We start from the raw sequence: 12,511 nt of genomic DNA, 5'->3' as shown, positions 1-12,511 counted from the left end.
GAGCCTAATAAATTTTCTGTACAAAAGCCTGGATGCAGTCTGATGACCGTCACCAGCGGTGAGTCATCACCTTAAGAAGGTAATAGTGTATTGGTCAAGTTGTAGGGATACACCACTAGACTGAACACAACACTGTTGAAATCAGTAAGGTTACATGAATTCAGAGGGAAAAGTTCAGTCCCTTTTTCCACGTTCTCTTTTCAGAAGCATTCAGTGACATGGTACAGTCAAGTAATTCAGGAAAAGTATGGATCAAGAGATCAGTAAGCAGAGATGCCTTGCTTGCAGAAGATTTGAGTTGTTAGTGTCTAATAGCCGCATGAGGGAAACCAGGGCCTCCATTAACTTACTCAAATAACAGTTGTTCAACTCGAATCCATTTATATAAACAAGCCTAGAAATACTGGCAGCTGATTGATACTTCTGTTGATGCTAAATGAAGTTTTCAAGGTCTGGACAGGCCACAAAACCTATTTTTTCAGTCAGATAAAGAAATTTCAGTAGAGTTAGGAAAGGAGTTACCCTGAAGAAGACAATTAGTATCTTTTGGTCTTTCCGGCAGATCCCTAAGCAGCAATGCAGTGGGAGGTTTGATCAAACTCCTTCACCCGTACACCCAGATGGAAGAGGCAAATGCCAATTCATTAAAACTGGAGAAATCTGAAGATATATATATGTTTTGGAAAATAAGTTTATCAGGCTCAGATTGGGGGAGGGGGAAAACAGTCAGACAGGTGCCACAAAATAGCCAGTAACCCCTGGGTCAGTATGTTAACCTGAAATAGTGGAGGCCTAGGTTCAAGTGGCTTCCCCACACAGTCATTACTGTACACAGCTATATAGAACGTGCGTTGCTCTTCCATAACAAATAAATCTTGTTTTCATCTTAAGATTAAATGGGCAAACAATTTGAACTTGAATGTTTTCAAAGACTGTTGATTTTGGCATCCGTGACAGCAGCTGAAAGCATGCACTTCCTTGTATCTTGTGGATTCAGACAAAGATGCTCATGGCAGGGCAAATGTGCAGAAATGCATGCAATACTATATTCTGTCTACACAGGCTGGACAATCACATTGTTAGGGAACTCTTGCTTGCTGATTTGCTTTTGAGGAGACACCAATGAACAATAAAGAGTGGCTAATTTCTTCTTGCAGGATGAACTCACACTCAAGTGATTCAGGACATATGCCATAACTGACAGCAAGTGTCCAAGAACAAGGTGGAAAGAACCAGCACCACCTAGTGCTCAGAAGCAGACGGAGCAAGCAGAACATAGAGAAGAATGTATTAACGACTTTTAGGCATGGAAGTGCAGGATGCACACTTCCAAGGAGACTCAGGCTGCACTTATCTTGCACGTAAAAAGAGACTCTACAGCTGACAAAAGCCAAGCAGATGTACCTGTCACTATCTTAGTGCTAAGACTTTATTACCTTGAAGGTCTTCAACCCAAGCTATAAGGTAATAACAAACACCAGTTTCCAGACTCTCTGACTGCAAAGGCGGCATGCAATTTCATCATTCTGGGCACTCCTTTGGAAAGGCAGTTCAGAGAAGACATTTTAGATTTCTCCCTCCTTAATAAATGGAAAGTCTCTCTCATGCTCTAAAAGACTTTTAGTGACATACAAATATTTGCATGCCCTCAGTTGCACTCCAGGCATCTAGAAGTGTTAAACATAGATCAGGCAGTGCCTTCCACTGCAAAACCAAGACCGTCAATCTTCTCCTGCAGGTCAATGCAATGCCATGGACACTCTGTGATGTCCACAGCTCTCACTTGCTAAGTGTTTCCACAGCACACGGCTGAAAACTACATTGTCTCATTCCTTCTAGTAGGACTCAAAACTATTTTATTTTGCTGCCATTTCCCTAGTCAATATGCTGAGTGCCAAATCTCAGAAACCTAAATAAAACGCTCAAATATCAACATAATCACATATGCACAGTTGGTTATCAGCTGTAGACTTCAGGAGAAAATTTAATTACCAACGGCAAACTCAGTTTCCTGCTGTTAGTTAGAATTGCAATTTGCATTGAATAAGAAAGAACATGGAATAATTTTTAATGTCTGAATTTCTAATTTCCCCTCCAGGTATTTTAATTACACACCATCTCAACAGGAACAGAGATAAAAAGGCCACAAAAATAACTTAATTGGTGTTGACCACCTGGGACACAGAAGCATACCACAGAGCAGACTGCTTTGTAGGCATCATTCACCCTACTGGGACAAGACAAACAAGCTGCCACTCCAACTGCTCTGTAAGACACTGACGGACTCCCTACAGAACAAGTAGTCAACAATTACTGTCCCTGTAAGAGTTAGGACTCCCACCTTCTCATTCTGCCTTTCTTGATTTCCTACTTGTTATATATCACAAACAAGGCAGTGAAATAGCTTCTACATAAACCCTGCACAAAAGTTCCTGGATGAGGCATTTTACTCTGCCCCAGCCTAATTTCTGGCAGAATGCAACCACTAGTCCAGCTTTAAAGGAGTCACTATGGAATGCAGGTCCTTTTCGTAAGGGCAAGCTGTCTACATTGAGCTCAGTCTTTATAATTAATTGAAAAGCATGCCACAGAGCTCCAACTTCTAAAGTTTTGAAAATAACCTTCTACATGTGAATCAAGCATAGACAGCCATCTTTGCTCTGGCTGAGTCTGCAAAAAGCCTGAGACAACAGTTCTGAAGAGGACTGAACTGCCTCACTAAAGAGAGGGCTGGTGGTATTACTCAGCTGGAGCACAAAAAGCAACCTGAAGGTGCAGTTTTCATCAAGCTTAGTTGGATCAACCTGAGGTCCAACTGGTTTGAAAACTGTTTTTTCAGTCAGAAGAGCTGAAGTGAGAGATGTGATTAGATATTGGGGAAAAAGCCAAGAGGAAAGGGGGAAAGCAAGATCAACCCCTTCAGCAGCAGTTTCCAGTGAAATCAAATTATCACAAAACTGCACTCTTATTTTCACAGAAAGACCCAACTAAGAGCTGTCACTGTTGAACTTGGCAGAAAGCACTGTGGCAAGGAACAGGAACTAGCTGTCATCAGTGATAAGGAGACACCAAGATGTGTACCATGAGTTTTGGTCAGGAATTTTTCAAGCAAGGCTGCTTTCAACCATAACATACCAGTTTGTTGAAATAGAAAAGGGCACGTTTTCTATGGACAAGAGCATTACTCTAGAATGATTTCATAGTAAAAAATGAAGCAAAAGCATCTTTACCAGGGGAAAAAAAAAAACCCACACAACAACACACACACATCAGTAGTCACTGAGGGTACTTGCCCACTATGCAGGTGAGATTCAGGTTCCTGGTCTAAACCGAGTGGAACTTGGGTCTCCTGCATCACAGGAGAGGATGTCAGCCAAAGAGGTACCAGGTAATCAATGGAAAATTTCTTGTTCATGTTTCTAGCATTCCCCTCTTACTCTCCATGAAAAGATCAATTGAATCCATTCTGAAGCAGAATAGAAGAATCTTCTTAGAAGTCACCACGTTTTCTACAAAGAAAAGCTATTCTCCAATCAGTTGGTAATAACACTTGCCATACCTATCAAAAGACAATGTTTTTCACCTCCTAACTTTTGAATCTTTTTACCACTCCCTTCCTCGACTCTGAAAACCTTACTATATCAGTGAATTATCTCTGATTCTGCAGAGAAACTTGAGCATCTCATCTCATAGTGCTGCAAAGACCAAAGAATAAAACTAGGCAGGCTATTTGCCACAGGGCATTAAAAGCATCAGCTTCCTAAAAGGTGAGACCTCAGGAGCATTTAGGCCATCAATATTCCTTAAGAAGCACAGGGATTGATCTCTGAGAATGCCTTACACACTGCATTACACTACTCTGAAATGCACTGTAACCCCAGGCTAACTCATGGTTGTTTTGTTGCCCCAGTAATCAGCCAGCTGCTGTTTCTGTTACCAGATTTGGACTCCTCTCCCAAGCAACATACAGTGGTTATTTCCACCCAGAAATACCAGCTGCCATGTGATGATTACCCCAAATGGTTAAAGCTTTGCACCTGACCTTATACTACCCTGATGTTTTTATAAAAACATCCCCCCCACCTGCTAATGTGCACTGGAACATGAGAGCAACTTGAGCCCACAGCTTACCCTACCATTCCACTTTGAACTTCACTAGCTGTGAGGGAGGACAGCATGAATGAGTGAAGAGGGTACAGAAATTTACATAGTTTCCCCAGAAAAGAGGACAGAGAACATCTCTGCCAAAGGAGGTATTTCAGGAAGTCCTGCCACCAGATCTAACACTGGTTTGACTGTAGAACTGTTCTGCAGCCTCTCATGTCCTTAGTTAACCCCTCTCCCAGCCGCACTATACAGCTCAGAAATGAACTTGATGAAACATGAATAATACACAATACCCATCATTAGTTCTTGTTACTCAGCAGAAAATCAATACATGCTCTGTTACAGCGCAGAACATGCTGTTACTCTAGTCCCTGCACTCTGATGAAGCAGCTCCCACAGCCAAGCTGTACACAGGCTGCAGCAGAGGAAAGGTGGGAAGATCTCAGCAACAGTTCCAGCAATGAGGATGCTGAAAGCCTTAGCTGTTGATCACAAAATAGGTTTTTGGAGGTAACTGGTACCACAGACTTCAGAAAGCTTTGGACATTTCCTTGCTGGGAGATCTCAGCCTCTCCTCTTTGTCAGTTAAGTTGGTATTGGGACACAATGGAAACATCTTAGGAATACTGCACTCTGTTCCTAGTTTTGTTAGTTAAGGCTCTGCTGCTTACAAGCACAGTAAAATCCCACATATATATATATTTACAGTTATGGAATGTACTTGTACTCACAAGATCCCCAACTTAGTTAAGACAACTAAAAAAAAAAAAAATCTCATCATTCCTATAGAAACTATATAGTCCTAGTTTACAGTGGGAGAACTGAGGCACAATTAGGCAGAGATATGATCATGGCCATACATCCAACACAGGGGAAGATGGGAAGCGATGGAAAATAATGATTGGGGTCCTGCAAGATAATTTCGTGCTCCCCTTCCTATCTGGCATCCGCTTAAGAGCTGTTCACTATGTGGGTGTTCTGCAGGCTGGCAACCACGCAGAACACAGTCATTTCAGAACACATGCAAAAAAGAAAAGGCATTTATGCCAAAACCAGCAGAGAATAAATGTATTGTGAACAGAATGGGGAACTCTTGTGGCTCGGCATAGACATCACTGGAGAACGTGGCCTCATTCTGTATTGACTGGCTATTTATAGCATTTTTCAATACTTGCTACCCATGTAGCTGCTAAGCTTGCTACAAACATGAATGGATTTAGCTCCACAAGGTAGGGAAAACATCTCAATTTTGCAGGCAGGACAGTGGTGCACTAAGACTGAATCATTTTTCCAGGGGACACAGAGAAGGGCAACATCAAAACCACAAGCTGAACACAGATGTCCTGGGATTCGCAACTATGCTGTGAACAGTGTCACTTTTTTCCACCCTTCTGGATAGCCTCTTTCAAGTAGCCACATGGCATTGCTTTATCAACTCCACTGAAGCAACAGTCACCTGCAGTTCAGGACAATTCTTTTGCAGCCTACAGTAATACAACCTGACAGGTTGGGCAAGAAGTGCAGAATGACTATTTTCTCACCTGGAACCAGAGGGCAAACTCTAATCTGCAGGAAACTCAACCAAGCCAGTCCGTGGATCACTTAAATATTTCAGATCACTGCCAGAACACATGGGATCATTCCCAATCACAACAACCCAAGTGCTTTCACATCCCAGGTCCACAGTCCTTCTACAACAGTACGGTGCACAACCTTTGGAAAGTGGTGCAGAAGATGTGTCACATTCAGACAGTGAATGCCAATTCCTAGGAGATCTTCCATGCAAGCAACACTGTGAGCCCAACACGCTGCTGTTTGGGGGGCCCTGCCTGTGAGGACATGGTGCAGTGTAAGAAAAACGAGGCATTAACAGATAGTGTGCAGTGACAAGGAAGAGAAAACAAAGATAAATCTCTTCTCCCCAGGTAGCTTCCTGTGTGCCAGACAGAATGCTGTGACAGAGTTATTGCAAAACCCTGCCTGCTGGTGTAATTGAAAACCTTGCAGCACTGCCTTTTCTTCTTGCGCTGCCTGATACTGTGTCAAGAGGGGTGTGCAACACAGGCATTTTAAGCCAGCCTGATTAGGGGGTAAGAAAAAGACCTCAAAGACACAGGTAAAAGCACACCTGCCTCCACAACAGTAACATTCAACTACAGGGACAAGTGTTCCCTGTGCGTCCGTTCCAAAAAAAAAAAAAAAAAAAAAAAGAAGAGAGGCAGCCTAACGTAATTACTTTTATCTACCCTATCAACAGCACCAACACTGTGGCGAAAGAGACAGTACTAAGAAGGACGGACAGGAGTCCATGCAGGAGAAACTGGCCGTGAAATAAAGCATGACTGAGTCAGCGCACTCACATAATTTTTACCATGGTCATGTTTGTCTCCCTCCTTGTTTCCAGGAACTCAGTCTTCAGGTATTGGGAGATAGCTGTGGAAGGACTAACCCACAGTTCATCCTTCTCACTCCTCTGGTCTAACACAGCTAGTGGTGCAACAGCTTTCTTCTCTGTAGATCCTGCCACCTGAAATTACCCTACCTCCAAAACATACTACTTTCAAATCTATGCACAGGGACGGTCCTCTCCCAACTACAATCAGAACTGAATAAAGTGAATACAATTGCTCCTATGCTGCAACAGGGAACTTAACTCTAAACATACACTGGAGATACCAAGCCAGTCCACAGGAAGCATTTACATGGGAGCTAAAATGATTTCAAAAGTTCTACATTAAGACTATGCCGACAGATCATTACATTTTCTACCTAATAAAATGTCACCCTCTCTTCCATGGCAGGTCACCTAGTCTCTTAAACCTTTTATCCAAAAAGTGAAACATTTTGAAACTTCCCCTCCCGCCCCCCGCCCCATTCAGATACTACATACCGCACTCCAGGCAAGGAGCCCCCTCCAAACAGGAAAATCAAGGAGTATGATGCATCTCAACTACTATTTTCATGAGGTACCACGGCAGCAGTTATATGCAGAACAACAAACACCAAGTAGTCTGTCAAGTCCCATTTCCCAGTCTCTCTAGATAAATCCGACTAGTGTATCAGAGTCCTTAGAAGTGATCAGTACAGTTCAATTATCATTAATGACAACCAATGGGAATGAGATGATGTTATGCTGAAAGTACAAGGAAATGCCGGCCTACCTGGGGCAATTTCAAAGAGATGTTTCCCTGGTTCATCAGGATTAGGCGGCAGCTCGTTCACCTGATTGCCTTGCAGTAGTATCAAGCCCTGTAAGGGACACAAACACCAGTGAAAGGGGAAAAGCCATGAAGAGGGTAAGGAAAAGAAGATAAACATAATAGACATAGCAAATTTAAGCCCTACTCTTCCACTGAGCCCATCTTCTTTCCACCCTTCTGAGCAAGAAAAGATTGAGGTGGTCGTGCACCTGCCTCACCTGTCCTTTCTCTCACACTGGACACTTCTGGTCAAATGATCTTTCCTCTGGAATAACAATACTCTGAGCAGGCATAGGTGATTCTCCTTGGTTTCCATAACTAATTATCCCTTGAAAAAGTTTCATCTCACATTACATCTACTCTTCCTTCACCCTTTAATTTCTGGTTGCGACCTGCAGCAATGAGGTGGCTGAAGTTCTATTTCTAAATCTTTATTTCTGCAACTGAAGAAAATGGCCTGTTTTCCAGAGATTCTCAGTACACAGAAGTTCCCAGGGAGATACTGGAGGACAGCAGCTGATTCAGGTTTGCAAGGCAACAGGACTACCTTTTAATCCAAGAGACTATAGTTTCCCTACCAAGAAATCTGAGCCCCTTTACTTCCCAAGTGCAAATGCTGCCAGAATTCAGATTCATTTTCACTTCGAGCTCAAGCATCATTAACACAACGTATTCCAGTTTGGGAATTCTGCATAGCTAGTGGCATAGTATCTTCAAAGTGAACAAGATCATCTTCATCTATGGAAAAGCTGAAAAAGAGATCACAGGAAGCTCTTGTCCAGTAACATGGGTGGAACAAGAATGAACACACTATTTGGAGCTCATTGTTTCTCCTTTTTTTTTTTTTTATAGTTTCATCTTTGACATTTTAAAGGCTTTCCAGCTAACATTCTTTAGCACATACACACAATAAGACAGATAAAAGGCAGTAAGAACTGGGACTCTCAAGAGTTAAGCCATGAAGAGTGTAATCAGCAGTTCCTACTCCTGCACTGAACCGCCCTGGAACGGAAGCTGGATCCAAACCACCTCTTTTTGCTGAGCAGAAAAAGAAGAAAGGAGTTTTTTCAGTCAGTTGTTTTCATGCATATCTCTAGTAAACATGCACAGTTACATTCTCTCCAACCACCTTGGCAACAGCCAAATCCAAGACACACTGGAGCATCATAACGTTGGTAATCAAAACAAATCCCAGTTACACTTTGTCAGCTTCCAGATCCATATTACTTAGTAATACAATTAGTGACTCATGAGACAGACAATCCAGGATTTCAACTGATAGAAGACAACCCATCATATGACCTTTGCAATCTTCTCCATAAAATAGAGAAGCCAGTTGTGTTATTTTTCATTACATCTGTTATGGCATAACTTCCCTGGCTTTGCCCCTTGGTAATACATTTTCCTACAGATGCTTTGTTTGGAGAAACCACTGTAATAAACCAAGGAGCCAGCTTCTATTAAATGTAAATGAATTAAGTTTTACTTTTTTCTTTGAACACAAAACATTCAAAAACTACTACAAAAAAATTACCAGAACAGTAATGCTTGAGATGGAAAATACTTCAGCTAGGAAATAAGCTCCGAGACATGGAGGTTTACAAGTTGGCATTCCAGTTCTGACAACCCACCCTATTAAAGTGACTTGCTGCTTTGAAAGGATCTGTTCATTGCAGACTGAAAATGCCTCACAAGTACTCAAATTTGTTCTTCACAAAACAGAACTCAACTGCCATGTCACTATAGATTCGGCAACCTGCTTCCATGTTTTGCCATCCCTCAGTGGCATCAGGCTATAAACCTTCATTTAGTTCCTCTTGACAGGCCAGATCAACATTTTAGTGCAGGAAATCCCTGTCATCCAGAATTCATGAAAAACTACTCCAGTTAATCATGTATTGCAGGCCAGTGCCTAGTTAAAAGGTAGAAATGCAAGACACCCTGAATTTGAGTATTCATAGTGTATAGAACAACAAATAATACTCTATATCCAACAGATATGCATCAACACCCCAGTGTTACTACATTAAAAAAAAAAAAAAATCAGAAAATAAAAGTTCCAGAAGCAAAATTACCCTGACCACATTGCATATATGCTGAATGTTCAACAGTGCGGACTATTGCTGTTCCTTCTACAGAAAGTAAAAGCAAAAATGACCATGAAAGAAAAAAAAGAAACACTCTTAAACAAGTCAGATTTTGTATTGAGGCCTTCAGTTTAGATATCCTTGGTTTTGCTTTGAGGAAATTGTGCATTTATATTTCTATCTCAATTTTGTTTCCTTGCATTTAAAAATAAAAATTCTGTGCTTAGCGTAACAGCAGAAGATGGGGTTGGATGTTTTGTAGCACATTGTAAAGTTCTTCATAACACATTTGACATACGTTTGAGAAATGAAGATTTGAAAGGGAAGAAAAAACCTGAACAATGACAGCAGGGACAGCTCAGAAGAGAGCCAGAAGAGTTCATCCAAACTTTGCAAGGGGCTAAAGCCAGCCCGTGCTGGCTCCACAAAGCATCCTAGAGGGGAAGAGTAAAGTGTTGAAGTGGACATTATATATTTTTGTGTGCATTCTGTCCACATAAAAAACTAACAGCTGTCCGATGCTGGTAGCTAGAGGGAACTGTGAGCAGAGCATGCTGAAACCAGTGAAAGACTATTAAATGCCAGGCTACCAGAATTTAATAGCTACTCAGCCCAGAAATTTATTATTTGCCAGGAGATACAATAAGAAGGAAAAAGATAGAAGATAGAAGTCAACTTTTATTTAAAAAAAAAAAAAAAAGGAAAAAGGGAATCAAAAGATATATTAAACACAAAGCTACGCATGCTATCCAGCAGTACCTTCCCCTGTGCCCCATTCTGCAATAGGCTGTGCAGCCCAAATCAGCATCACGCAGCCCCACTGGGCAGACAGTTGTCTCCTTTCCTGCTGCAGCCCAAGCAAAATGTGGATGTTGCAACTTGCACAACTGCTGTGCTCCAGGAGCGAGGAAGGAGAATGGTTGGACCCGAATGGCACTCCTCTTCCTCCCTTTCCTCTACTGAAGGAAACAAAGGAGCATTGCCCACCAGAATGCCAGAGCAGAGCTGCTCTGCCTATGTGATCAGCTGGGGAGGGGGTAAAGGGCTGACAACTAGAAGAGGATGAGGCAGACGGGCAGAGAAGTACCTCTCTGCAGTGTAACCTCCACCATACAGTCCCAGCTTCTAAGTAAGATCAGATCACCTGTGGAACAGGAATTTCTAAAAGGGTCAAGTCTCCCCATCCACATAACTCTGACCCTTTGTCTAAAAGGACAAAATACTTTTGATATCAGCATTCTGGAAAATTAAAGTGATACCATCGGTTACCACCATAGCTAAACTGTCTTCTTCCAGAAAGCAAAGAGCAAATTTCCCAAGCAAATTGAAGCCCTGTGTGCACTGCAACTCATGAGATTCATGCAAAGTAGAGGTAGTGTCATGGAATATTATGTCAGCCAGGAACAAGGACCAAACAGTGATTAAGTGAACACAGCATGATTTTCAAAGACAGGACCCTGAATCTTGCTTTTACCCAAAGCTTAGGATGTTTTGACAGGGAGCAGTCTCAAATTTTGGCTTGAGCAGGAAGACTGCTTTTCTCAGTCTGGTTTCTATCAGGTAGTTCTCTGAAACAAAAATGGTTTAATCGGATGTACTGAGAGGTCCACGCTCCCTCCCCATCTCTTCTTCACACTGAATGCACAAGTTTTGAAGTGGTTTCACAGCATGCTCCTAGGGACACCACATTCAAGAGGTAAAATGAACAAAACTGTTAATGTAAGCATCTGCTTGCCTTACCACAGAACGAAGTTCCCTACAGAGAGGGGAGAAAAAGAAGTGCTTCAGCCTCAGGTTGACATAGGAGCTACATGGGTAAGGGCATGTGGATAGGTGGGAGGGTCACAATTCTTCATTTTGTCTTTTAAAAAAGCTTCTTTATGAAGAATAGAACCTAAAGTTTTAATATTGCCTGTAGAAATTCAAACCCTTCCCGCTTTTACGAGTATATGGAACATCCCTAGGGAAGTGGTGAAATGGCAGCACAAGCAGACGAAAAATAAAACATCTAAGTTGCACAACTGAAACCAGAAAGGATTTCGGAATAGCCTAGGACAAGAATGCCAAGAAGCCACAACAAAGGACCCCGAAAAATCAAAGTTGGCTAAAAAAAAAAAAAAACCAACCCCCAAAAAATGACTTCTTCAGGTCATTTTGTTGGTTTAACTTAAATTTGGTGTTTATGCATTCCCAGCTGTAAATTTAAATTTTCAGGTCATTATCTTATTTACACAAGCTAGAAACATACATGCAGCAATGAAAACTAATATGATATCAGTTGATCCTAGCCAATCAGACTTTCAGACCTTCAGGTATCATTTGAAAGCTGGCAATAGGTGTTTTTTTTTCCTGTCAGAAGACATAATCCTCTTAAATGTTAACAGCTGCTTTCCTTTGAGGACCAATTTACATTTTGTAGAAAGAAAAGTTGTTAAAGAGACAGTAACACTCACTCTCTTCCTTTAAGGTACAGTCCTCTCTTAAGAAACCCTCTAAGCAAAACTAGCCAGTCTCAAAGTGGGTAGTGCCTACAAGCCAGCACAAAATAAAAGCTAGAATCATAGAATAGTTTGGGTTGAAAGGGACCTTTAAAGGTCATCTAGTCCAAACCCCCTGCAATGAGCAGGGACATCTTCAACCAGATCAGGTTGCTCAGAGCCCCGTCCAACCTGACCCTGAATGTTTCCAGGGATGGGGCATCTACCACCTCTCTGGGCAACCTGTGCCAGTCTTTCACCACCTTCAGTGTAAAAAATGTCTTCTTTATATCTAGTCTAAATCTACCCCCCTCTAGTTTAAAGCCATTCCCCCTTGTCCCGTCGCAACAGGCCCTACTAAAAACTCTGTCCCCACCTTTCTTATAAGCCCCCTTTAAGTACTGAAAGGCTGCAATAAGGTCTCCCCAAAGCCTTCCCTTCTCTAGGCTGAACAACCCCAACTCTCTCAGCCTTTCTTCATAGGAGAGGTGTTCCATCACCCTGATCAGTTTTGTGGCCCTCTTCTGCACCCGCTCCAACAGGTCCATGCTTTTCTTAGGCTGAGGGCTCCAGAGCTGGACGCAGCGCTCCAGGTGGGGTCTCACAAGAGCAGAGTAGAGGGGCAGAATCACCTCCCTCG

General features: G+C 42.2%; 1 protein-coding gene across 1 annotated transcript in view; it reads right to left on the bottom strand.

The window, feature by feature from the left end:
• ARHGAP22 (Rho GTPase activating protein 22) overlaps nt 1-12,511 on the bottom strand; it is a 143,772-nt gene that overhangs the window by 117,552 nt on the left and 13,709 nt on the right. Inside the window, exon 3 of the mRNA XM_009320271.1 lies at nt 7,269-7,356. Within this exon, the coding sequence (XP_009318546.1) occupies nt 7,269-7,356 (88 nt within the window). The remainder of the gene's footprint in view (nt 1-7,268; nt 7,357-12,511) is intronic.

This window comes from Pygoscelis adeliae, unplaced genomic scaffold, assembly GCF_000699105.1.
Source record: "Pygoscelis adeliae isolate BGI_AS28 unplaced genomic scaffold, ASM69910v1 Scaffold190, whole genome shotgun sequence".
Lineage (NCBI taxonomy): Eukaryota > Metazoa > Chordata > Aves > Sphenisciformes > Spheniscidae > Pygoscelis > Pygoscelis adeliae.
The sequence above is the reverse complement of the archived record's forward strand: the minus strand, read 5'-3'. Positions and strand labels throughout refer to the sequence as shown.